Source organism: Bubalus kerabau, chromosome 1 (assembly GCF_029407905.1).
Source record: "Bubalus kerabau isolate K-KA32 ecotype Philippines breed swamp buffalo chromosome 1, PCC_UOA_SB_1v2, whole genome shotgun sequence".
Classification (NCBI taxonomy): domain Eukaryota; kingdom Metazoa; phylum Chordata; class Mammalia; order Artiodactyla; family Bovidae; genus Bubalus; species Bubalus kerabau.
The window spans coordinates 265,845,218-265,869,730 of NC_073624.1; the positions used below are offsets into that span (position 1 = coordinate 265,845,218).

Below are 24,513 nucleotides of genomic sequence, written 5' to 3' on the forward strand. Positions count from 1 at the left end.
CAGTTAATGGTGCAGCCAGCACCATGACCCAGGCCAGGCTACGTCTCCCCACGTGTTTCTGCTAGTAGAACCCCGCTGTGAACACAAGCATCTTGACAGTGGGATGGCCCACCAACTGGTTTGTGCGAGAAGGAGGGGCGTTTCCAGGATGTGGGACTTCCAGTTATAAAACCAGCACCGTCCCAGGCAGACCAGGGCAAGTGGGTCACCCTACGTGACAATCACAAGTTCACCTTGATTCCGCTCTTGGTCATCTTGCTGACAGACTTAAAATCTGAAACAATGAAGGCCACCAGGTAGGTGCTCATCTTCACGGTGACGTCAAAGTGGTCTTCTATGAGTCCTTCAGCCACAGTCACAGATTTAACCTAAAATCAGGATAACTGAGATCATCAAAGAATCCAACTACCCAAGACACTGAAAACATTTTATAAGAGAAATAGTCCTAAGTCTCAGACATACTGAAAGTATATGACATGACATTTGTATAGTTATTTAAGAATATCTCTTTCAGAGACTTCCCTGGTGGACCAGCGGTTGGGACTCTGCCTTGCAATCCAGGGAATGTGAGTTTAATCCCTGATTGGGAAGGTAAGATCCCACACGTCTCACAATCAAGAACCAAAACATAAAACGGGAGCAATACTATAACAAAATTGATAAAGACTTTTCAAAAAATGTATTTCTTTCTTAAGTAATTTAGATAGGAAAGGCAAACCATTCTCCTCTGTGTTTTAATTGAGATATAATTCATATACCATAAAATTCACTGTTTTAAAGTATACCATTCTGGGTTTTTTTTATTATTATATTCACAGTTATACAACCACCACCACTTAAATATCTTCTAAATAAGCTAGACGATTACAAACTGACTCATATTGGCACATGAGGATTGGTAATGCAGCTGGGAAAAAGCAAAACCGAGACTGCTGATTTTGCCAAGATGTAGCCCACATAACACAAAGTGCGAGAATAATCTGGAAATGCAGTGTCTAACTGGGTGCATGTGTCACCATGGATAACCTAAAAGAGCTTCTACTTTCTTAAACAAGTCAAAGAAACCCATGTCTGGGCCTGACCCTGCAAAGTCTCCTCCAGACTCTGATCTGCTTCACTGAAGTCAGGTTTTGCAGTGTAATCAGGGAGCAGCCTTGCAGAGTGGGGTTGGAGCCACCGAGGTACAGGCTAAGAGGTCGGCTTCCCAAGAAGAAAGTCTACTACCTCAGCCAACAGAAAGCAGTGGGCAGGATCTTGGAGAAAAGACCAATCGAAACTAGTCTGAGAACATCCACATTAATGATGCATTTTTCCTGTAATCCCATTTCCACCTCTATATCTATGCCCTTGTCCTTCTTTGTGATACCCACCAGCCACAAGCTATGGTTGCCTGCTCATCAGCCTTTGGGCATTCATACCCTGACTCTGACAGCCAACCTAGGTTTATTCTTGAAGGGCCAGAAACTACCTTTCTTTTTAAAATGTCTTCAGTTTACCCCTGACAAAAATTTCTGGTCTTGAAGTTGCGCTCATCAGTAGGAAAGTAAGCTAGTTAAACGAATTCAAATTTAGATGTGATTAACTCCTGCCCCAAACAGTTGGGTGTTCCAAAGGTATATTTTTCTTCTCTAGCCTCCAAAAAGACCCTTTGTAACCCCACTGCCCTTCCCCTCAACTCCATGTCTGAAGCTTAAGTTCAGGCACCTCTGTTAGATTTCTGCCAAGAGGAGGGATGGCCCATCCAAGAGCAAGATTACATTAGAGATTTTTGGATCCTCAACAAGTAGGTCCTGGACTTGGATTCATGGATTTGGATTCACGGAGTTGGACTCCAGCATCTTTGTGAAGCCTCTGGGCTTTGGCCTTCCCCCTACAAACCTATGAAATCTATACCAGTCTTGTTTAGTGTTCAGTCTGTCCCTCACTTCCAAACCACCCCTGTTCCTTTATTCTTCTTATGCTGTAATTCTCTAATTAGAGAAGTCACTCCCACCCCAGGCGGCAGTACCATAATATTTGGGGAGGGAACTATAATTTGAAAAAGCATTTTCTCTATCTCAAATTTATATTAGGAAAACGGCATAACTGTTTCTTATCTTTCTATATACAAGTGTGTTGGGGAAAGAGACAAAAGTTCTTGTCTGGTAAGGATTCACAAGTCTGCCTTTTAGATAGGCTTCTGGTGTGGAATGTCAGAATCTCTTTTAGGGGGTCCTTAAGGCAATGGCACCCCACTCCAGTACTCTTGCCTGGAAAATCCCATGGACAGAGGAGCCTGGTAGGCTGCAGTCCATGGGGTCGCAAAGAGTCAGACACGACTGAGCAACTTCACTTTCACTTTTCACTTTCATGCATTGGAGAAGGAAATGGCAACCCACTCCAGTGTTCTTGCCTGGAGAATCCCAGGGACGGGGGAGCCTGGTGGGCTGCCGTCTATGGGGTTGCACAGAGTCGGACACAACTGAAGCGACTTAGCTTAAGGGATTCGGTGAGCAATATAGAGTTCTAAAGGTTGGGAAATACTACACTGGAGGTTGGTTCATGGCTCTCTGAGTCCCTTCATGTGAAGATACTGCCTCCCCAGCCAGCATAGGGATGAGGTACGATACCCTTCCGGACTCTGGGCAAAGCCTATTCCAGCCTGAGTCTCATCCACGGTGAGCTTCTCTGAACAAAGGATGTACGTGCTTCAGCAGTTGGTATGTATCAGCGGTAGACCGACAGCTCAGCTTCTGTGTTTCCAGTGCTACCAGAATCATAGGGGAATGGACCTCACTGAGTAATTTTATTCATTTGGCAAGGTCATCTTTTCCTTTCCACTTTTAAAAAGCAGAAGGGCTTCAGCCTAACAGATGCAGACTATTATATTTAGAATAGATAAACAACAAGGTCCTATTTTATAGCACAGGGAACTATATTCAATATCCTGTAATTAACCATAATGGAAAACAAAAAAGTAGAATAAAAAAATAAAACTCAAAGGGAACACTGTCTACATCTGCTCTGGAACTGGAAAATAATGACTTCTTTAAAGGCGACTTGAGGTAGCTACCTTCACTACCATTATATTCTTAAAAGATTACTTTTTTAATTTCCATCTGCCCAACTTCATGCCAGTTATTTTTAATACAAACTGTATAGCTAATATTAGTAATATAGTATACAGAAATTATAGGAAATAACTAAATCATAGGAATATGGCCTTATTCGACAGAGCATTTCCTTTAAAAATCGTTTTAAAAGACCATATGAGAAAAGTGTAAGTGCTTTACGAAAGGCACTCTCACTTGAACCTGACCTGAATTTCCTACATGGTTTCTCTCTTGTCAACGTGCATGACCTGCAGTGTCACTCTTACCTAAATTTTGCATGTTTTTAAGGACAATGTTTTTTTCCTTTGGCCATAAGTAAATTGCTGCTTGAACCAAAAGCATAGGTTAGAAGTGAAAAAGAAAAATTAGCTATCTGTCAGGCAATGAAACAAACAAAACAGGTAGCCTGAATGTTAACTGGCAATGGGGAGAGGCAAGCCACAGGGAATGAATGGACTTCTCATCAGAGATACACAATTTAGACTCACCAGTGGCATATTGGAGATGGCAAGGTGTCTTGGTTCCCTTCTGATCTTGATTAAAAAACTCGCCTTGAAAGCAGGTTCATCAAAGCAGGGAAAGGCCATTCTGGCTGCAGTTGGTTCGAACTGTGTTGATGCAAGTACCCTAAAATTCCGTAAAGGGAAATAAAAACACAGCAGGAAGTACCAGGGACTGTAAGTTAGGTGTATGATCATGTCTTAATTCCTAAAGTTATCACAATCCTGATGAATCTCACTACCAAAAAATCTTTTATATGACAAAAGCTAGCATAAACTAAAAGACAAGTAAAAGAACAGGGAAAATTGATCGAAAGGTATTTAACAAAGTGTTAACATAACCTGAACAAATAATGAGCTCTTAAAAATAAGTAAAAATTCACCCACCAACCAAGCAGAATAGCAGGCAGAGGTCATAAACAGGCAACTCACAAAAGAAGAACATACAAATAGTCGATAAACACATAAAAAGCTGCACAGCTTCATTAATAATCAATGTAACAAATTAAAAGGGAAATTCTGTTGGTATTTTGGCTCTAAAAGGATTGTCACTACACAGAATTAGTGAGAAATATAGCAAGGCATATAAAAAGTTTGTTGACCCCTGACTTAGCAATTTTACTTCTAGGCATTTATTCTAAAGAAATGATTTACAAAGATGCTTATCCAAGTATTGCTGATGCTAAAAAGTTGGAAACAACCTAATTTCCATCCATAGGAGGATTAGTTAAATAAATCAACACAGAAACATGCATTTTAATAAAGTTGTTAAAATGATGTAAAGTGACAGTCATCGTGTAAAATGCGTGTCAACATATATTTTTAATAAAAAAGCTCCCTCGTGAAACATAAAATACAACATAGTTCCATTTACATAAAATGACATGTACGTATATCCAGAAAAAAGTCTAAAGGATGTTCCCCTAAAACAGAAGCAGTAGTTATCTCTAGGGGTTATAATGGGGATACATTTTATCTTTTCAAAAATTCTTTTCTGTAGTATTTGACTTTTTTTTAACCTCAAAAAATAATATGGAATCAGAAAAGTAAGTATAAGCTACTAAAAAAATTTGATTTTAAAATTTAGCATAAAATCTCCCAAAATATATTGTGTTTTTAAAAACAGAACTAAAACAAGCAGGAGAGGATCCCTAAAAAGGTTTCAACTGAGACAAAAATATTTCCTCTAATAGGCCATTACAGGTTGAATTGAGTCTTCCCAAAATATATTTTGAAGTCTTATTACCTAATATCAGTGAGACTTTATTCAGAAATAGGGTCTTTACAGATGCAGTCAAGTTCAGATAAGGCCATCGGGTCAAGCCCTAGTCCAATATAACTGGTGTCCTTAAAACAAGAGGGAAACCTGGAGAATGGCCATGTGACAGGCAGGCAGAGACCAGACTGATGTAGCTGCAGTTCAAGGAATGTCAAAGATTGATGGCACCACAAGCTAGGAAGAGGCAAAGAATGAGGCTATTCGGAGACCTAGAGAGCACAGGCCTCCTGACACCTTGATCTTGGACTTCTAGCTTCCAGAACTGTGAGATACTAAATTTCTACTGTTTTAAGTCACACAGTTTATGTACTTTGTTAAAGCAGCCCTTGGAAACTGGTACCTAGGCCAAGAGAATTTAAAACATATATTCTATCCCAGAAGTCTAATTAAATAAACAAATAGGTATTTACTCTGATAGAGCTGGAGGAAAGAAAATTGGTTCAAACAGAATGAAAAATGAGATTTAAAAAAAAAAAGGAAAAGACTATAAGCCATTTTTAAATATGCAAAGACATGCAAAACAAAACCAAAGAAAGAATTCAACAATCAAGGAAGTTTTAAAGGACAAGCCACCTGAAATAATAAATTTAGTGTGGGTAGCACTTGAACTTTAAAAAAAAAAAAAGACAAAAATTACCTCACTTCTCCTTCCTTGGTTCTGTAGGTACTTTTATAAAATCCATGGAAACTCTCAGAAAGATTGCCAGCATAGTTGATGACAATAGTGTATGGGAGGCCGACGACCAGCGGCTCAGAAGCCAGAAGCGCAATTTGCTCCTGAAGCGGGTTTTCCAGGACTCTCAGTGGCTCTTCCGCCTGCCTCTCGCCACCTCCCTTCCTCAGGGTGGCCTTGGATATTTGTAGGCGGTGACTGTGCAGGATGATGGTACTGGTGGGCTTGCTGGGTGTGATTTCTATCTGTGTGGTTCCCCCGAAAGTCAGAGTGGTGAGGTTTGCGTGAATCATGAGATCATAATGAGCTGGGATGATGTGCTCTGGAAGTCGCATTTTATTCCAAGGAAACGGTGCCCCGTTGCTAGCTTTTGGAGATGTTGGTTCCCTGCTCTGACATGAGGATGGAGTTGCCACCGTTAAGAGAATCAGCAGTGTTGAAAGCAGTGAGGGCCTGGTTCCAAGTGGCCATTTGATGGATGGAGATATCATCTTGCTTGAAATGGCTAGAGGCACAAATGTACAAAAGAAAAAAAAAATCACTAAAATATTATCAAGAGAGCATAATTTCAGAATGCATCCACCCAGAATTAACAGATATAGATACAAACTTAAAAAAAATGCTAGGTCTTTCCCTGAAAGTAAAATTATCTTTCCTATGTTAATGAGTCACAAGAAGAGAGAAGTTTATGGTCAACAACAATTATTAACATCTACTACAAAGCATCATCTAGCTTTCAAAGTTTAAATTAACTCTATCAGTCAGGATCCTCCGTTGAAAGCAAGAACAAGCTCTGGCTGAAGATCCTTAAATGGATCACAGAATTGACAGGTCGTTTGGGAAGCCAGGCTCATAAAACAAGCAAAGATGGGCAACTAGAACTATATTAGACAAATATGTGATTAGATGGCCACTCCCTGCCGACACTAGACCTTAGAGGAAGCCACCCCAATGCGTAGAGATCAGATGCTGATACCTGTGCAGTCATCAAAGGAGGAGGTCTCTACTACCCTGCAACTTCCTGTTGTTTCAGCAAAAGTGAGGTGTCCACACCACCAGCAGGGAGGACACAAAGCAGGCATCTGGCCTTACTGCTTCTCAGTGGGAGAAAGGCCTTGCTCCCCACTAAGCTTAAAACACAGAAAGTAAAGGAAGGAAATATATGCTCAGTAGCAAGGGGGAGTGGGAAGGCATGTATTTGCAACAGTAAGCCTTAATAATATAATCAATCTGATTTTGCTATTGATCATCTGGTGATGTCCATGTGTAGAGTCATCTCCTGTGTTGTAGGAAGAGGGTGTTTGTTATGACCAGTGCATTTTCTTGGCAAAACTCTGTTAGCCTTTGACCTGCTTTGTTTGGTACTAAGGCCAAATTTGCCTGTTACTCCAGGTATCTCTTGACTTCCTACTTCTGCATTCCAGTCCCCTATAATGAAAAGGACATCCTTTTGGGGTGTTGGTTCTAGAATGTCTTGTAGGTCTTCATAGAAGCATTCAACTTCAGCTTCTTCAGCATTACTGGTTGGGGCATAGACTAGGAATACTGTGATATGGAATGATTTGTCTTGGAAATGAACAGAGATCATTCTATCATTTTTGAGATTGCATCCAAGTACTGCATTTCAGACCCTTCTGTTGACTATGAAGGCTACTCCATTTCTTCTAAGGGATTCTGGCCACAGTAGAAGATATAATGGTCATCTGAGTTAAATTCACCCATTCCAGTCCATTTTAGTTCACTGATTCCTAAAATGTCAGCATTCACTCTTGCCATCTCCTGTTTGACCACTTCCAATTTACCTTGATTCATGGACCTAACATTCCAGGTTCCTATGCAATATTGCTCTTTACAGCATTCAACTTTACTTTTATCACCAGTCACATCCAGTACATTTGCTTTGACTCTGTCTCTTCATTCTTTCTGGAGTTATTTCTCTACTGATCTCCAGTAGCATAATGGGCACCTCCCGATCTGGGGAGTTCATCTTTCAGTGTCCTATCTTTTAGCCTTTTCATACTGTTCATGGGGTTCTTAAGGCAAGAATACTGAAGTGGTTTTCCATTCCCTTGTCCAGTGGACCGCATTTTATCAGAACTCTCCACCATGGTCCATCCATATTGGGTGGCCCTACATGGCATGGTTCATAGTTTCATTGAGTTAGACAAGGCTGTGGTCCATGTGATCAGTTTGGTTAGTTTTCTGTGATTGTGGTTTTCAGTCTGTCTGCCCTCTGATGGAGAAGGATAAGAGGCTTATGGAAGCTTCCTGATGGGAGAGACTGACTGAGGGGAAACTGGGTCTTGTTCTGATGGGCAGGGCCATGCTCAGTAAATCTTTAATCCAATTTTCTGTAATGGATGGGGAAGCTCTATACAGTCAGCAAAACAAGACTGGGAATGTGAAGTCAAGTGGGCCTTAGGAAGCATCACTATGAACAAAGCTAGTGGAGGTGATGGAATTCCAGTTGAGCTATTTCAAATCCTAAAAGATGATGCTGTGAAAGTGCCGCACTCAATATGCCAGCAAATCTGGAAAACTCAGCAGTGGCCACAGGACTGGAAAAGGTCAGTTTTCATTCCAATCCCAAAGAAAGGCAATGCCAAAGAATGCTCAAACTACTGCACAGTTGCACTCATCCCACATGCTAGCAAGGTAATGCTTAAAATTCTCCAAGCTAGGCTTCAACAGTACATGAACTGTGAACTTCCAGATGTTCAAGCTGGATTTAGAAAAGGCAGAGGAACCAGAGATCACATTGCCAACATCTATTGGGTCATTGAAAAAGCAAGAGAGTTCCAGAAAAACATCTACTTCTGCTTTATTGACTCCGCCAAAGGCTTTGACTATGTAGGTCACAACAAACCCTGGAAAATTCTTCAAGAGATGGGAATACCAGACCACCTTACCTGCTTCCTGAGAAATCTGTATGCAGGTCAAGAAGCAACAGTTATAACTGGACATGGAACAATGAACTGGTTCCAAACTGGGAAAGGAGTACATCGAGGCTGTAAATTGTCACCCTGCTTATTTAACTTATATGCAGAGTACATCATGAGAAACACTGGGCTGGATGAAGCACATGCTGGAATCAAGATTGCCCAGAGAAACGTCAATAACTCAGATATGCAGATGACACCACCCTTATGGCAGAAAGTGAAGAAGAACTAAAGAGCATCTTGATGAAAATGAAAGTGGAGAGTGAAAAAGTTGGCTTAAAATTCAACATTCAGAAAACTAAGGTTATGGCATGTAATCCCATCACTTCATGGCAAATAGATGGGGAAACAATGGAAACAGTGACAGACTTTATTTTGGGGGGCTTCAAAATCACTGCAGATGTTGACTACAGCCATGAAATTAAAAGACGCTTGCTCCTTGGAAGAAAAGGTATGACCAACCTAGATAGCATATTAAAAAGCAGAGACATTACTTTGCCAACAAAGTTCCATCTAGCCAAAGCTATGGTTTTTTCAGTAGTCATGTATGGATGTGAGAGTTGGACTATAAAGAAAGCTGAGCGCCGAAGAATTGATGCTTTTGAACCATGGTGTTGGAGAAGACTCTTAAGAGTGTCTTGGACTGCAAGGAGATCCAACCGGTCCATTCTAAAGGAGATCAGTCCTGGGTGTTCTTTGGAAGAATGATGCTGAAGCTGAAACTCCAATACTTTGGCCACCTCATGCGAAGAGTTGACTCATTGGAAAAGATTCTGATGCTGGGAGGGATTGAGGGCAGGAGGAGAAGGGGACGACAGAGGATGAGATGGCTGGATGGCATCACCGATTCGATGGACGTGAGTCTGAGTAGACTCCAGGAGTTGGTGATGGACAGGGAGGCCTGGCCTGCTGCGATTCATGGGGTCACAAAGAGTAGGACACGACTGAGTGGTTGAACTGGAACTGGAGAAGTAGGGACTGAGGGAAAGGACTGGATGTATCAGAATGGCTGCCAGGTTTCTAGAATGAACATCTGGATGGTGGTGGTGCTGCTGCTGCTGCTAAGTCGCTTCAGTTGTGTCCGACTCTGTGCGACCCCGTAGACGGCAGCCCACCAGGCTCCCCCGTCCCTGGGATTCTCCAGGCAAGAACACTGGAGTGGGTTGCCATTTCCTTCTCCAATGCATGAAAGTGAAAAGGGAAAGGGAAGTCGCTCAGTCGTGTCCGACTCTTCGCGACCCCATGGACTGCAGCCTACCAGGCTCCTCTGTCCATGGGATTTTCCAGGCAAGAGTACTGGAGTGGAGTGCCTTCTCCGCTGGATGGTGGTAGGTATCCTTTATTGAAATGGAGAAGGCCAGAGGTGGAAAAGATTTAAAAGGGAGGAGAGGGAACCAAGGCTTCATTTTTCAATATGTTTAATTTGTGATGTCTATGAGATGTCCAAGGGGAAATATCAAGAAGGCAGTTAAATATACACAGACTGAGACATAAGGGCTTTAAAGGAATTTCCTGTTCTTGACTGTATTCCTTTAAAGTTTTAAAAAGTATCTTCCTTGACATCTGATCTTACTAAATCTTCTTTGACAATCAATGGTGTGGATTAAAGTGCTGCAGTAACAGAGTTCCTAACTTTCTTTCACAGCCAGAAAAAGTTCAAGATACTAACTGCCTTGGGTGATTCTGACTTCTCCCACTCACACAGGAAGTCAGGGCAACTGGTCCTAGGCTGTCTCCTCCTTCCCTTTTTGGGACACCATGGAATGTCAAATCCATCATCAAGAGGTAACAGGCCTTCTTCCAAAGGCTCTGAGCAATGAAATTAACAAGCACTGATGATAGCTAGTTACCGGTAGTAAATACTTTTAAAATGTTGATTCAATTTTTTAACGCATTAGAACTTTTCTACTTAGGCCCACCTGAAAATGTGCTCCCTATCAGTACCACTACAACTCTGTGCAAAAAGAGACAAGCTGGCCAATTTTTCAGTCTCTCTCTCTCTCTTTTTTTTTTAAGTCGTTGACTCCATCCTGAATTGAGAGCAAATACTTCGGGGATTTAGTAGAAACCAGAGCACTTCTTTCTAAACCTGGCCTCACAAAGAACCTCCAAGAAAAAGGTAAGGAAGTGTCTGCACTTTCTCCTTCCTCCCGAAATTAACTTGCAGGCCTACCAGGCTAGTAAGACACCGAGAGAGAACTTTAACTTGCTCCAACAGGACAGCCTTTAAACTCAATAAACTCCCGGCTGAGCCACAGCGAAGGGAGGACAGGCAACTATTGGCAAGAAGTGCAGAAGAAGGGACAGACTTGAATTGATCTAGAGGACGCTTAACTGTCCTTGCGACGATATCCCTGCGCCTGCAACTCACCGAACTCAGGTTTGTTTTCTCCAAATACTATCCGCCAGATACTCTCTTTGGCCAAACCCCAACCCCTCTCCCCCGCCATCCACCCACCACCTCTCTTGGCCCTCCTCTGGAGCCCAGCGGGCGAGGCTGGCAGTAATCCAGCCTCAAGGAGAAGCGCAGAGGACGGCTCCCGCCTGCCTGCCGGGAAGTGGCGGGGCTTAGGGGAGCTCTGCGCCGCTGGCCAGCTCCCGGTGCAGAAAGAGGCAAGGCCACTGTTGAGCCTGCGCCAACCCCACCACCCTCCCCGCGGACACGATCCCCAGCCTCGCGACCCACCCACCACCCCTACCCCCCACCCCCCGGCCCCACTTGGCCGCCGCCCGCTGATTCCCTTCCTCCCCGGGTCCCTGGACCGCCACACCTCCCGGCACAGAAAGGACGCCCTGGCCTCGCTCTTCCCCCAAACATTCAGCCTCCCCCAACAGCGGGGCGTACTGGGGTCTGTCTCACTCAGTACATGGGACTCGGGTCCCACGCCGCCGTCGCCTGCCTTGGCCGCCCCGGGACCAAAAGTGAAAGCGAAAGTGAAGCCGGAGCGGCAAGCACAGGCGCGCGGGGCGCTGGGCCGAGCCCTGCAGGCGCAGGGGAGCCCCCGCCGAGGGGGTGGCTAGCTGGGGCAGGGGAAACCCGGCAGGACTAGCAGACCCCGATGTTCCCAGGACAGTTCAGTTCCGTCGCTCAGTCGTGTCCGACTCTTTGCGACCCCAGGGACCGCAGCAAGCCAGGCCTCCCTGTCCATCACCAACTCCCGGAGTTTACCCAAACTCATGTGCATCGAGTCGGTGATGCCATACCAAGACAGGGACTCACAAAACAATAAGGCGTACGGTGCAGGGGGAACCAACGGGGAGAAACACCCCTTTAAGGGTGCAAATTATTTTCCCTGCACTTGTCTGGAGATTTGGTGGTGGGGGGGGGGTTCCCCATGGATTAGACTTTGGGGCAGCGGAGGTTTGGGGGCATAAGGAGAGGGCTGGCACTCTTTAAGGGCACTTGGGTGGAGCCGAGCTCCCCTCATTCCCGCCCCACCCCCGGCCCCCCGCCTCCACCGCCTGAACCAGCTCACAGCCCCGTTGGACTCAAGGCATGTCCATCATCTCCCCTCCGCAAATGAGCCGAGAGCCCCGGGCCCGCCTCAGAACGAAACAGGAACCCAGAACTGTTCTGCAAAATGTTGGCTTGTTCAGGGTTTCCGTTGCAGAGAGGTTGGGCTGTAGACGCGGAAGAGGAAGAAGAGGGAAACAGAGGCGCAGAACTGCCCCACCGATACAAGGGGCCCTCGGACCCCGCGGAGGTGCTCCACCCACATTACAACTTCTCCCTGGGCTTCCACGTGCCTCCGTGGTGAAGCATCTGCCTGCCAATGCAGAGGACATGTGTGCAAGCCTTTATCTCAGAAGATCCCACATGCCTCAGAGCAGCAGAGACTGTGCGCCCCAGCTCCTGAGCCTGTGCTCTGAAGCCCAAGAGCTGCAACTACCGAGCGCAGGCACCACGGCTACTGAAGCCATTGCGCCCTAGAGCCCCTGCCTCGCCCTGCAGCAAAGCAAGTCTGTGCTTTGCAACTAGAGAGTAGTTCCCACTTGCTGCAACTGGAGGAAAGCTCATGCAAGAAAGAAGAGTCAACCCAGCCAGTAAAATAAATCTCAATAAAGAACTTATTAAAGTTCTTTAAAAATAAAGAACTCAATAAAAGTTCTCCCTACTTTTTCAAATCAAATGACCATTTCTGTGCTCCCCTTGGAACATTAAGACTGGATGAAATGTCACAAGAAGCCCACCTTTAAACAGTTGAGGGTAAATGGGGTAAGAGGCCAAGAAGACACAAATGTTCCTACTCACCGAATGCTGCCCTGGCCTCTCTGAGATCTTTTTCTCAGTAAATGCAGGGTTTCTCCTCTCATTTCCTTCTCTGCAGCCTTGCCTTTGAAACCCTGGGGTTCTACGTTACTCGAAGAGTATTTCTCAACTTTTCCCCTCAATCTTATGCCTCCTTTTAAAACATACAATTTTTTTCTTCTGCATAGTCAAGGTTATTTTGTAATATAAAAGTAACGCCCTGTCCCGGAGCCCAACCAGAGTGGGACCAAGGGAACTATTTTCACTAAAATTCAACAATAAAACCCACTCTGGGATCAGGTAATTTCTGCCTGTTTCCCAGGATGTCAGTGTATAGCTATAGCTCCCAGGCCTCTGGGTATCAGGGAATGATCCCAGTTTGCTCAGATGAGAGCTACTGGTCCAGTAAACTTTTGCATTTCTTTGTTTTCATATTTGTATTTTGGGACTTGGTGTTTCCCTTCAGTTTCTAATAAGCTTAGTTTCTTTGAAAAGATTTCTTAAAATGGTCAGGATGGAAGGAAGTGAAGGCACCAAACAGGTGGGAAAGAAAGTGAAATGTGCTCAGTTGCGACCGACTCTTTGCGACCCCATGGACCATGGAATTCTCCAGGCCAGAATACTGGAGTGGGTAGCCTTTCCCTTCTGCAGGGGATCTTCCCAACCCAGGGATCGAACCCAGGTCTCCTGCATTGCAGGTGGATTCTTTACCAGCTGAGCCACCAGGGAAGCCCAGAGGATGCTCTAAATGACCAGTTAAGGCAGGGAGAGGGGAATGCTTTTACCCATACTGGGCAGAAGGTAACTGAAATGTCAGTAAAGAGAAAGCTGGCCACCAGACTTCTTTCTCACAGCCGTTCCCTTGCCCAGACTTTAGACTCAGTTACAGTGCTAAGATTCCCTCTTCAGAATCCAAGGACACTACAAATAAAGCAATTAAGACAAGGATTTGGCAGCATTCCCTTCCCGTTTCAAAGCTCCAGCAGGGATCTGTGGGATGCAGACTTTGGAGTAAGGACTTTAAACTTGAAGGATTCCCACTTGCAGAGTCCTTGAGATCAAAAGTTAGCAGCTACCAAGCTCAGAAATGGTCTTAGAGGGAAGTGGCCAAAAAGAAGGGGCATCTAGGATTATTGATTACTTAACAACTGTTAGATACTGTGCTAAATGGATTTGTGTGTATGTATGTATAATTTAATCTTTTCAGCAATCATGTAATGTAGGTATTATGCTTTATAAATTTAGAGAAGAGAGATTGGCAACTTGCTCAAAAAAAAAAAAAAAACCCACACCTAAATTTGAACCCTAGGTGTGTCAATTTGAGTCCAAAGTACATGTTTTTTCCACTGATTCACATCCCTTCCTCAGCTAGCTATTATGTACTCCCCACCCGCTTCACTTGGCACTTCTAGCTTTGCTCTCTTCCAGGCAGCCCCTGGGAATTTCCCACCTTGAAAAACCTTCCTGGAGCCTCCCCATTTCCTCCTGGTGGAGATTCAGTTATGCTGCTCTAACTACAGCAGTAGCTAAAGAATCCAAAGCTTTATACCTCGCTCATGGTGCACTGTCCGTAGGCAGAGTCCTCTGCCCTGCACAGCCAGTTGGGGCTCAGCGTGCTGGAGGACCATCATCTTGTTGGTACCTCCATCTGAAGCTTTTGGCCTTCTTGATCACCGTGGCAAGGAAGAGTAAGTCCAAAGGATTAGGCATCAGCTTTTTCCCACCTCATTGCTGAATAATATATATCCCTTCCACTCACATTTCATTGACCAGAACTAACTACATGGTCTTCTGCAAATACAGGGAGAGGCTGGAAAACACTAATATTGTCCTCAACACAGTGTAACAGGGTCAGCTGAGTCTTACCTTTCAAAAGTTCAGTGTCCTTAGTCTCAGACGGGACCCGGGAGGAGGAGGAAGTCCGTCTCAGGCTTTAGCCATTGCAACACATACAACCATGGCTTCAGTTCAGTTCAGTCACCCAATCGTGTCTGACTCTTTGCGACCCCATGGACTGCAGCACGCCAGGCCTCCCTGTCCACCATCAACTCCCAGAGTTTACTCAAACTCATGTCCATTTAGTTAGTGATCCATCCAACCATCTCATCCTGTGTTGTCCCCTTTTCCTCCTGCCTTCAATCTTTCCCAGCATCAGGGTCTTTTCCAATGAGTCAGTTCTTCACATCAGGTGGCCAAAGTATTGGCGTTTCAGCATCAGTCCTTCCAATGAACATTCAGGACTGATTTCCTTTAGGATGGACTGGTTGGATCTCCTTGCAGTGGCTTATTGTTGATCGATTCTCTTTTGCCAGCTTGGATTCCAGATGTTGATCAAGTAGTGTTCAGTTTTGCTCTGATTAATTGCATCAGTTCTGTCTTCATTCAGTTCAGTTCAGTTCCGTCTCAGTCGTGTCCGACTCTTTGCGACCCCATGGACTGCAGCACGCCAGGCCTCTCTGTCTTCATTAGCTTTTGTCAATTAATGTCATCATTGGGTTCATTTCTTCTCTTTTGCTGCCAAAGTTACTACCATTTGAACCTGTCACCACTTTCCTTTTTGATGTAAAGTCTTACCCATAATCATGATGTCAAAAACAGACAAAACAGAGCTGTTCTGATGAAGAGGAACAAACCCACCTGTTCAGTCCTTGCCAACTGGCTCTCAGCTCCATTCCCACATCTACCCCCTCACACACATTGTGAATGTTTAGGTACCTCCATAGGCTCCTATGACCCCAGAACTTAATTTGTTAAACACCACCTTAAAAAAGAATAAAACAGCTATGTCCCTCATTCTTGATATTACTGATATCTTGATATTAACAAAGAGAATGATCATTTTCTCCCCTTCAGGCCAAATCACAAGCCAGGCCTACTCAACAAAATCTATACCATTTTACTGAAAAGCAAAAAAAAAAAAAAAAAAAAGGAAGAAAATATAGATGTCAAGTTAAAAGAAACACTACTTCAAAGAAGGCCATTGACCCCAAACAATCAATAAATCCCTCTAAAACATTATGGCTTGAAAGTATTTACATGTACTCTATCTCATTGAATCCTCAGAGTGTACCTGTATAGGTGGATTCTATTAAGAGTGAACAACAAGAGTTCTCACTAAGTGATCAAAACTGCAGTCAGACTACTAGGACTCCTGAAGAACTTTCTGAGTGACTTGAGGACTGATGACTTGTTTCCCATTCCCCCCACCCCAGACATCTATCTGACAAACTTCTGCCATTTAGAGTAATCTGAGCGTGCCCCTCCTAGTTCCTGCAGCCTGACGGAACCCAGAGACCTCACCCTCTTCTGTCCCTCTTCAGTAAATGACAGGCCGACCTCACCCCTCTCCAGCCGACAATCTGTATTCCTATGGGTTTTCCCTCTGTTCCTTTCAACTAGGAAGTAAGTCATCATTAACACATGTTTTTAATCTTTGCACTTCTTTCATTACTGTGAGATTCAACACTACACTGAATATATGTTGATTAGATGTTTTACTTTTTATTTCCTGTTTTGAGAATTATATGTTTATGATTGTTGCCCATTTATCTACTAGAATGCCATTCAGTTCAGTTCAGTTCAGTTGCTCAGTTGTGTCCGACTGCAACCGTATGAATCGCAGCACGCCAGGCCTCCCTGTCCATCACCAACTCCCGGAGTTCACTCAAACTCATGTCCATCGAGTCAGTGATGCCATCCAGCCATCTCATCCTCTGTCGTCCCCTTCTCCTCCTGCCCCCAATCCCTCCCAGCATCAGAGTCTTTGCCAATGAGTCAACTCTTCGCATGAGGTGGCCAAAGTACTGGAGTTTCAGCTTTAGCATCATTCCTTCTAAAGAAATCCCAGGGCTGATCTCCTTCAGAATGGACTGGTTGGATCTCCTTGCAGTCCAGGGGACTCTCAAGAGTCTTCTCCAACACCACATTTCAAAAGCATCAATTCTTCGGTGCTCAGCTTTCTTCACAGTCCAACTCTCACATCCATACATGACCACTGGAAAAACCATAGCCTTGACTAGACGGACCTTTGTTGGCAAAGTAATGTCTTAGCTTTTCAATATGCTATCTAGGTTGTTCATAACTTTCCTTCCAAGGAGTAAGCGTCTTTTAATTCCATGGCTACAGTCACCATCTGCAGTGATTTTGGAGCCCCAAAAAATAAAGTCTGACACTGTTTCCACTGTTTCCCCATCTATTTTCCATGAAGTGATCGGACCAGATGCCATGATCTTCAGTTTCATCAAGAGGCTTTTTAGTTCCTCTTTACTTTCTGTCATAAGGGTGGTGTCATCTGCATATATGAGGTTATTGATACTTCTCCCACCAATCTTGATTCCAGCATGTGCTTCATCCAGCCTAGCATTTCTCATGATGTACTCTGCATAGAAGTTAAATAAGCAGGGTGACAATATACAGCCTTGACGTACTCCTTTTCCTATTTCATTAATTCATAAGAATGTCATTACTTAGTTACCTAAAAATTTTCTATGACAGTCAAGAGAAATCCATGAATTCTATTAAAAATATAAAATATCACAATCAGTAAGGCTTTGTTGTTTCAAAGCAATCCTGCAAGTATGTCTAAATGAATCATGTCAGTTTATTAAAATCCCAGACCTGTACCTGCTTTGTTAAGTTATTTGAGATGTTGGAGTTTGTTTACCAGATATTGTTAGCTTGAACATTAAACAAATACTGGTTCAGGAAACCTGATATTCAGGTTTGATCTTGTTTATGACTCTTTCTGCCACAGCAACTGAACATTTCATCCAAAAGAAAAAGAATACATGTTCTTTTCAGCCATGAAATTAAAAGACGCTTTCTCCTTGAAAGAAAAGCTATGACAAACCTAGACAGCATATTAAGAAGCAGAGACATTACTTTGCCAACAAAGGTCTGTATAGTCAAAGCTATCATTTTTCCAGTAGTCATGTATGGATGTGAGAGTTGAACCATAAAGAAGGCTGAGCATCGAAGAATTGGTGCTTTTGAACTGTGGTGTTGGAGAAGACTCTTGAGAGTCCCTTGGACTGCAAGGAGATCAAACCAGTCTATCCTAAAGGAATCAACCCTGAAAATTCGTTAGAAGTACTGATGCCAAAGTTCCAATATTTTGCCCACCTAATGTGAAGAGCTGACCCATCAGAAAAGACCCTGATGTTGGGAAAGATTGAAGGCAGGAGGAGAAGCAGACGACAGAGGATGAGATGGTTGGATGGCATCACTGACTCAAAGGACATGAGTTTGAGCAAGCTTCCTGAGATGGTGAAGGACAGGGAAGCCTGCTGTGCTACAGTCCATGGGGTCACAAAGAGTCAGACATGACTGAGTGACTGAACAACAATATGTTCTTCTCAAGGGCACATGGAGCATTCTCCAGGATTGGTCACATTCTGGACAACATACTGAGCCTCAGTAATTTTAAGAAAAGTGAAATCATATCAAAAACCATTTCCAACCACAATACTATGAGATTAAATATCACTACAAGAAAAAAACTAAAAAACACAAACACGTGGAGGTTAAACAATATTTTACTTAAAAAACCAATGGATCATTGAAGAAAGCAAAAAGTACATAGAAACAAATGGAAATGAAAGCATAAGCATGATGATCCAAAATTATGGAATGCAGCAAAAGCAGTTTTAAGAAGGAAGTTTATAGCAATACGATCTTACCTCAGAAAGCAAGAAATATCTCAAATAAACAACCTATCCTTATACCTAAAGCAATTGGAGAAAGAAGAGCAAACAAAAGCCAAAGCCAGTGGAAGGAAAGAAATAAAGATCAGAGCAGAAATAAATGGAATAATGATAAAGAAAACCACAGAAAAGATCAATAAAATTAAAAGCTGATTCTTTAAAAAGACAAGCAAAATTGATAAACCTTTAACCTGACTCATCAAGGAAAAAAAAAAAAGGGAGAGGAATTAAATCAATAAAATTTTGAAATGGAAAAGGAGAATTTACAATTGACACCACAAAAATGTACAGGATCGTAAGAGACTACTACAAGCAACTATACTTCAATAAAATAGACAATATAGAAGAAATGGACAAATTCTTAAAAAGGTACACTCTCCCAAGTCTGAAACAGAAGAACTAGAAAATATAAACAGACCAATCACAGGTACTTAAATCAAAACTGTGATTTTAAAACCACAAAACAAAAGCCTGGGACCTAGCAGCTTCACAGGTGGATTCTATCAAACATTTGGAGAGGAGCTAATACCTATCTTTCTGAAACTATTCCCAAAAATTGCAGAGGAAGGAAAACTCCCCAGCTCGTTTTATGAGACCACCATCACCCTGATATACCAAAACCAAACAAAGATACCACCGAAAAAGAAAGTTACAGGCCAATAGTATTGATGAAAATATATGTAAAAATCCTCCACAAAATACAAGCAATCTGAAACCAGCAATACATTAAAAGGATCACACACCGTGATCAAGTAGGATTTATTCCAGGAATGCAAGGATTTTTCAGTATCCACATCCAATCAATGCAATACACCACATCAAAAAACTGAAAAATAGAAACCATATGATCATCTCAACAGATGCAGAAAAAGTTTTGACAAAATTGTACACCCACTTATGATAAAAGCTCTCCATAAAGTGGTCACAGAAGAATCTACCTCATCATAATAAAGGCCATGTATGACAAACCTATAGCTAACATCATACTCAACAGCAAAAAGCTGAAACCATTTTCTCTAAGATCAAGAATAAGACACAGATGTTCAACCTCACCACTTTTACTCCGCATATCTTTCAAAGTCTTAGCCATGGCAATCAGAGAAGAAAAAGAAATAAAAGGAATTTAAGTTGGAAAAGAAGTAAAGCTGTCACTGTCTGCAGATGACATGATACCGAGAGAGTCAGTTCCTAGGCAGGTTGATAAGAAGTCCCGGGTCCCCAAGGAGGAGGAAGGGGTCTGAGGCTCTCAAAGTGGAGATAGGGATCTAGAATTCTCAAGGAGGAGGAAAGGACAAATATCTTTTTTTTTTTCCTACTCTATGTTCCTTAGTCTTAGTCACATAAAATGTTTTTTTTCTCTAAGCCTGGAACTGATGATTATACAACAAATAACTCAGTTTAAACTCTGTACTAAAGATTATATAACAACATGTATCCTGCTTGAGGACAGTTTCTCCTTCCTGAAAACCTTCTGGCTAATCCTGTTATCTTAAAATGTAAATTACAGGAGTGGGTAATTGTTGTAAGTGGGTAAAAGTTGTAAGATCTTTACAACCTTGAGATATTCTTTTGATTTATTGCAATAACTAATTAAAAAATTATATGACTCCCTTGCTTAGACTAGCGAGGGGGGCACTCTCCAACCCCATTTCTGATGTCTATGTTAGAAGCTGTCTCTGTCTCTTTTCACTTTAATAAAACTCTGCTATACAAAAGGTCTTGAGTGATCAAGCCTGGTCCCTGGTCCTGAAGTTAAATCTTCTTTGGATATCACGATTCTGACACCATAAGCCATCAATACTATACATAGAAGATCCTGAAGATGCTACCAGAAAACTACTAGAGCTCAGCAATGAATTTGGTAAAGTTACAGGATATAAAATTAATATACAGAAATCTGTTGTGTTTCTATAAACTAACAACAGAAGACCAGAAAGAGAAATTAAGGGGGAAATCCCATTTACTATTGCATCAAAAAGAGTAAAATACCTAGGAATAAAGCTACCTAAGGAAACAAAAGGCCTGTAATCTGAAAAGTATAACTTGCTGGTGAAAGAAATAAAAAATGACACAGATAGGATATACGATGTTCTTAGATTGGAAGAATCAATATTGTAAAAAATGAATATACTACCCAAGGCAATCTACAGATTCAGTGCAATCTCTATCAAATTATCAATGACATTTTCCACAGAACTAGAATAAAAAAAATTGTAAAATTTATAGGGAGACAAAAAAGACCCTGAATATCCAAGGTAATTTTAAGAAAAACAGAGCTGGAAGAATCAGGGTCCCTAACTTCCAACTCTACTACAAAGCTATAGTCATCAAAACAATGTGATACTGGTACAAAAAAATAGAAATATATACCAAATGGAACAGGATTAAAAGCCCAGAAATAATCTACAATCAATTGACGCACCTATGGTCAACTCCTGCACCTACAGTCAATTAATCTATAACATAGGAGGCAAGAATATACAACAGAGAAAAGACAATGACTTCAATAAATTGTGCTGGGAAAACTGGGCAGATATATGTGAAAAAAATGAAGCTAGGACATTCTTTAATGCCATACACAAAAATAAACTCAAAATGGATTGAAGATCTAAATGTAAGCCCAGATACTATAAAACTCTTAGAGAAAAACATAGGCAAAACACTCTGATATAAATTGCAGCAACATATTTTTGGGTACACCTCATAGAGTAACAGAAATGAAAACAAAAATATTCAAAATGGGACCTGATTAAACCTGAAAGCTTTTGCACAGCAAAGGAAACCATAAACCAAACAAAAAGACAACTTATAGAATGGGAGAAAATATTTGCAAACAAAGCAACTAAGCAACTGACAAGGGCTTTATCTCCAAAATTTAGAAACACCTCATGCAGCTCAATATCAAAATAAATAAATAAACAAACAATCCAGTCAAAAAAAAAAAAAAAAATGGGCAGAACACCCAAAGAAACATTCTCCAGGGAAGACATACAGGTGGCCAATAGGCACATGAAAAGATGCTCAACACCACTATTAGAGAAATGCAAGTCAAAACTACAATGAGGTACCCCCTTACACCAGTCAGAATGGGCATCATCAAAGTCTATAAACAATAAATGCTGGAGAGGATGTGGAGAAAACAGAATTCTCCTACCCTGTTGGTGGGAATGTAAATTGATACAGCCACTATGGAGAACAGTATGGAGGATCCTTAAGAAACTAAAAATAGAGCCACCATGTGACCCAGCAATCCTACTCCTTGGCTTATATCTGGAGTAAGCCATGGTTCGAAAGGATATATGTATCCAATGTTCATAGCACCACTGTTTACAATAGCCAAGACGTGGAAGGAGCCTAAATGTCCATTGACAGATAAATGGATAAAGAAGATGTATATATATATACATTATACATATATAATGTATATATATATATAAAGTGGAATATATATACAGTGGAATATATGGCACATATATACAGTGGAATATTACTCAGCTATTAAAAAGAATGAAATAATGCCATTTGCAGCAACATGGATGGATCTGGAGATTATATCATACTAAGTGAAGTAAGTCAGAAAAACAATTATCATATGATATCTTTTATATGTGGAATCTTTAAAAAACGAACTTACTCACAAAACAGGAACAGACTCAAAGAATGAATTCATGGTTACCAAAGAGTTGGACAAGACTCTTTTTTATTCAGTGACTGAATAACAACAAAAGCTAAAAAAAAAAATGAGTTACCCAGGAGTGAGCATGTTCTTTGCATATTTCAAAAGAAATAATAAAAATATTGGTTTGAAACATAGGTTGTTGTTGTTCAGACATGTCCAACTCTACAACCCCATAGACTGCAGCAAGCCAGGCCTCCCTGTCCATCAACATCTCCCTGAGCTTGCTCAAACTCATGTCCATTGAGTCGGTGATGCCATCCAACCATCTCATCCTTTCTTGGCCCTTCTCTTCCTGCCTTCAATCTTTCCCAGCATCAGGGTCTTTTCCAATGAGTCCGTTCTTCTCATCAGGTGGCCAAAGTATTGGAGCTTCAGCTAATTTCCTTGAAGTGATGGGAGTGGATGCCATATCTTAGTTTTTTGAATGTTGAGTTTTAAGCTTACTTCTTTACTCTCCTCTTTCACTTCCATCAAGAGGCTCTTTAGTTCCTCTTCACTTTCTGTCATAAGGGGGGTGTCATTTGCATATCTGAGATTATTGAGATTTCTCTAATCAATCTTGATTACAACTTGTGCTTCATACAGCCCAACATTTTGCATGATGTACTCTGCATTTAAATTAAATAAGCAGGGTAACAATATGCAGCCTTGATGTACTCCTTTCCCAATTTTCAACCAGTCTGTTGTTCCATGACCGGTTCTAACTGTCGTTTCTTGACCTGCATATGGATTTCTCAGGAGGCAGGTAACCCCATCTCTTTGAGAATTTTCCAGTTTGTTGTGATCCTCACAGTCAAAGGCTTTAATATAGTCAATGAAGCAGAAGTAGATGTCAACTATATTTTCTAAAGAACCGTAGTATCATGCTACCAAACAGTTCTCATGTTCTCTCACATGAGAGAGGGGAGAGGAAAATGTCTATTTGCCACATTAATATTACTGTACACTGTACATCTAGGTATTTCTGTTACTGTAATCATAGGATATGACAGCCTATCTCATTGAGGCAAGAAGGATATGTAGATCTGGGAAGTGATTGATGAGGGAATACTTGATCAGAAACTAAGGAAGGACCTTGACTCCAGAAACGAAAGATTTGATTCATTATGCTGAAAATGTGAATATCTCCCAAATAAGAAATGAGAAATTAATAGCAGGCTGAAAATGTTCACTGATGGAAAATGAGTCAACTTCTATCAGAAGAACTTATTCCAACCTCAGAAGAAAGATGACATCTGAGATTCTAACCAATAAAGGGATCAGAGCTCAATAAAATGATCTGAACAGTAAATGGATTTGACAAAGAAGGTGACCAAAGGTAGAAAGAACTTTTACAGAATAGGGAATGTATTATATATTGGTCCAGGAATAACCCAAAGTCAAAGAGTCCGGGCAGGATCTGAGAAGGCCAGGGCAGCTGCAGAGAAGCACTGCAGAGCTGAGTCACTTGGGCCCAACACCAGAGATTCTGGCTGTTCAGTCGCTAACCTGTTTCAGTGATAGGGCCACAAGGAGGGAAGAGTCCAGCGATGAGTGGGTGGCTCAGCCAAAGATGTCAAATGAAACTCGAGTTAAATTAGTGAGAATACTGGGCTCTTCTGTTTCTGTAGCATTGTGTTGGCTTTGTTTTCCCTCTCTGAGCTTCCCAGTCCTGGTGGGGGTTTGCTAAAGTTTTACAGCATCTATATTAGCCTAGCCGTCCAACAGTCCCCCTTTCTAAAGAGTGAACACTGAAAAATCGTAATGCAGTACAATTTTATATTACTCATTTAACCTTTGTAGTGCACTAGTAAATAAAATACCCAAACTACTGAAATTTCTTTTTTTTTTTTCCTTTACCTTCTTTCCTTTCAACAGATATCAATTGATGCAGTGAATAAAGAGAAGCAAAGAAATGCACCAGAATAATTTAGGAAAGTTGTCTTAGCAAAAGAGATTCCTTACCTCCACCATGAGAAATTCTGATTCAACCGATCTTTGGTTGATATACACATTAAATTCAAGGGAAAGTATAAACTTTCTCTGAGGAAAAAAAAAAAAAATTTTTTTTTTTTCATTTACACGGCTGCCCTGAGGACAAAGGGAATTCTCCATACCTTAGCTGGAAGAGTAGGAGGATTAGCGAACTCCTGAGGGCCAGACCTCAAAAGTAGGCAGCACCAGCTATTTGAGTTCTGGACCTGGGAGGAACTACTGAAAATATTGCAGATAGAGGAAGAAAGAGAGGCAAACTACCGGGGTCCAGCCCGGTTGGATCCAGGGATTCCTCGGGAGGACGGCGATGGTGAAAAGGATAGCAAAGCAGAGAGATTAGGGGCTCATATAACTGGTTTACGCAGAAAGTCAATAAAACCCGTGACATCAGGTTTGCTCTGACCACGGAGGCCACAGGCGCCCTCC

General features: G+C 42.0%; 1 protein-coding gene across 2 annotated transcripts in view; it reads right to left on the bottom strand.

Moving 5' to 3' along the window:
- Positions 1–11,402, bottom strand: part of ERAP1 (endoplasmic reticulum aminopeptidase 1) — a 37,405-nt gene extending 26,003 nt beyond the window's left edge. Inside the window, exons 1-4 of one of the 2 annotated variants that reach the window (XM_055565234.1) lie at positions 11,344–11,402; positions 5,509–6,049; positions 3,581–3,719; positions 234–368 (exon numbers count right to left, since the gene is read on the bottom strand). In XM_055565234.1, coding sequence (XP_055421209.1) covers positions 234–368; positions 3,581–3,719; positions 5,509–6,035 — 801 coding nt within the window. In that variant the 5' untranslated portion in view covers positions 6,036–6,049; positions 11,344–11,402. Of the gene's footprint in view, positions 1–233; positions 369–3,580; positions 3,720–5,508; positions 6,050–11,328 lie in introns of both variants that reach the window. The other variant, XM_055565232.1, reaches the window with a different exon arrangement.
- Between the last annotated feature and the right edge of the window lie 13,111 nt (positions 11,403–24,513).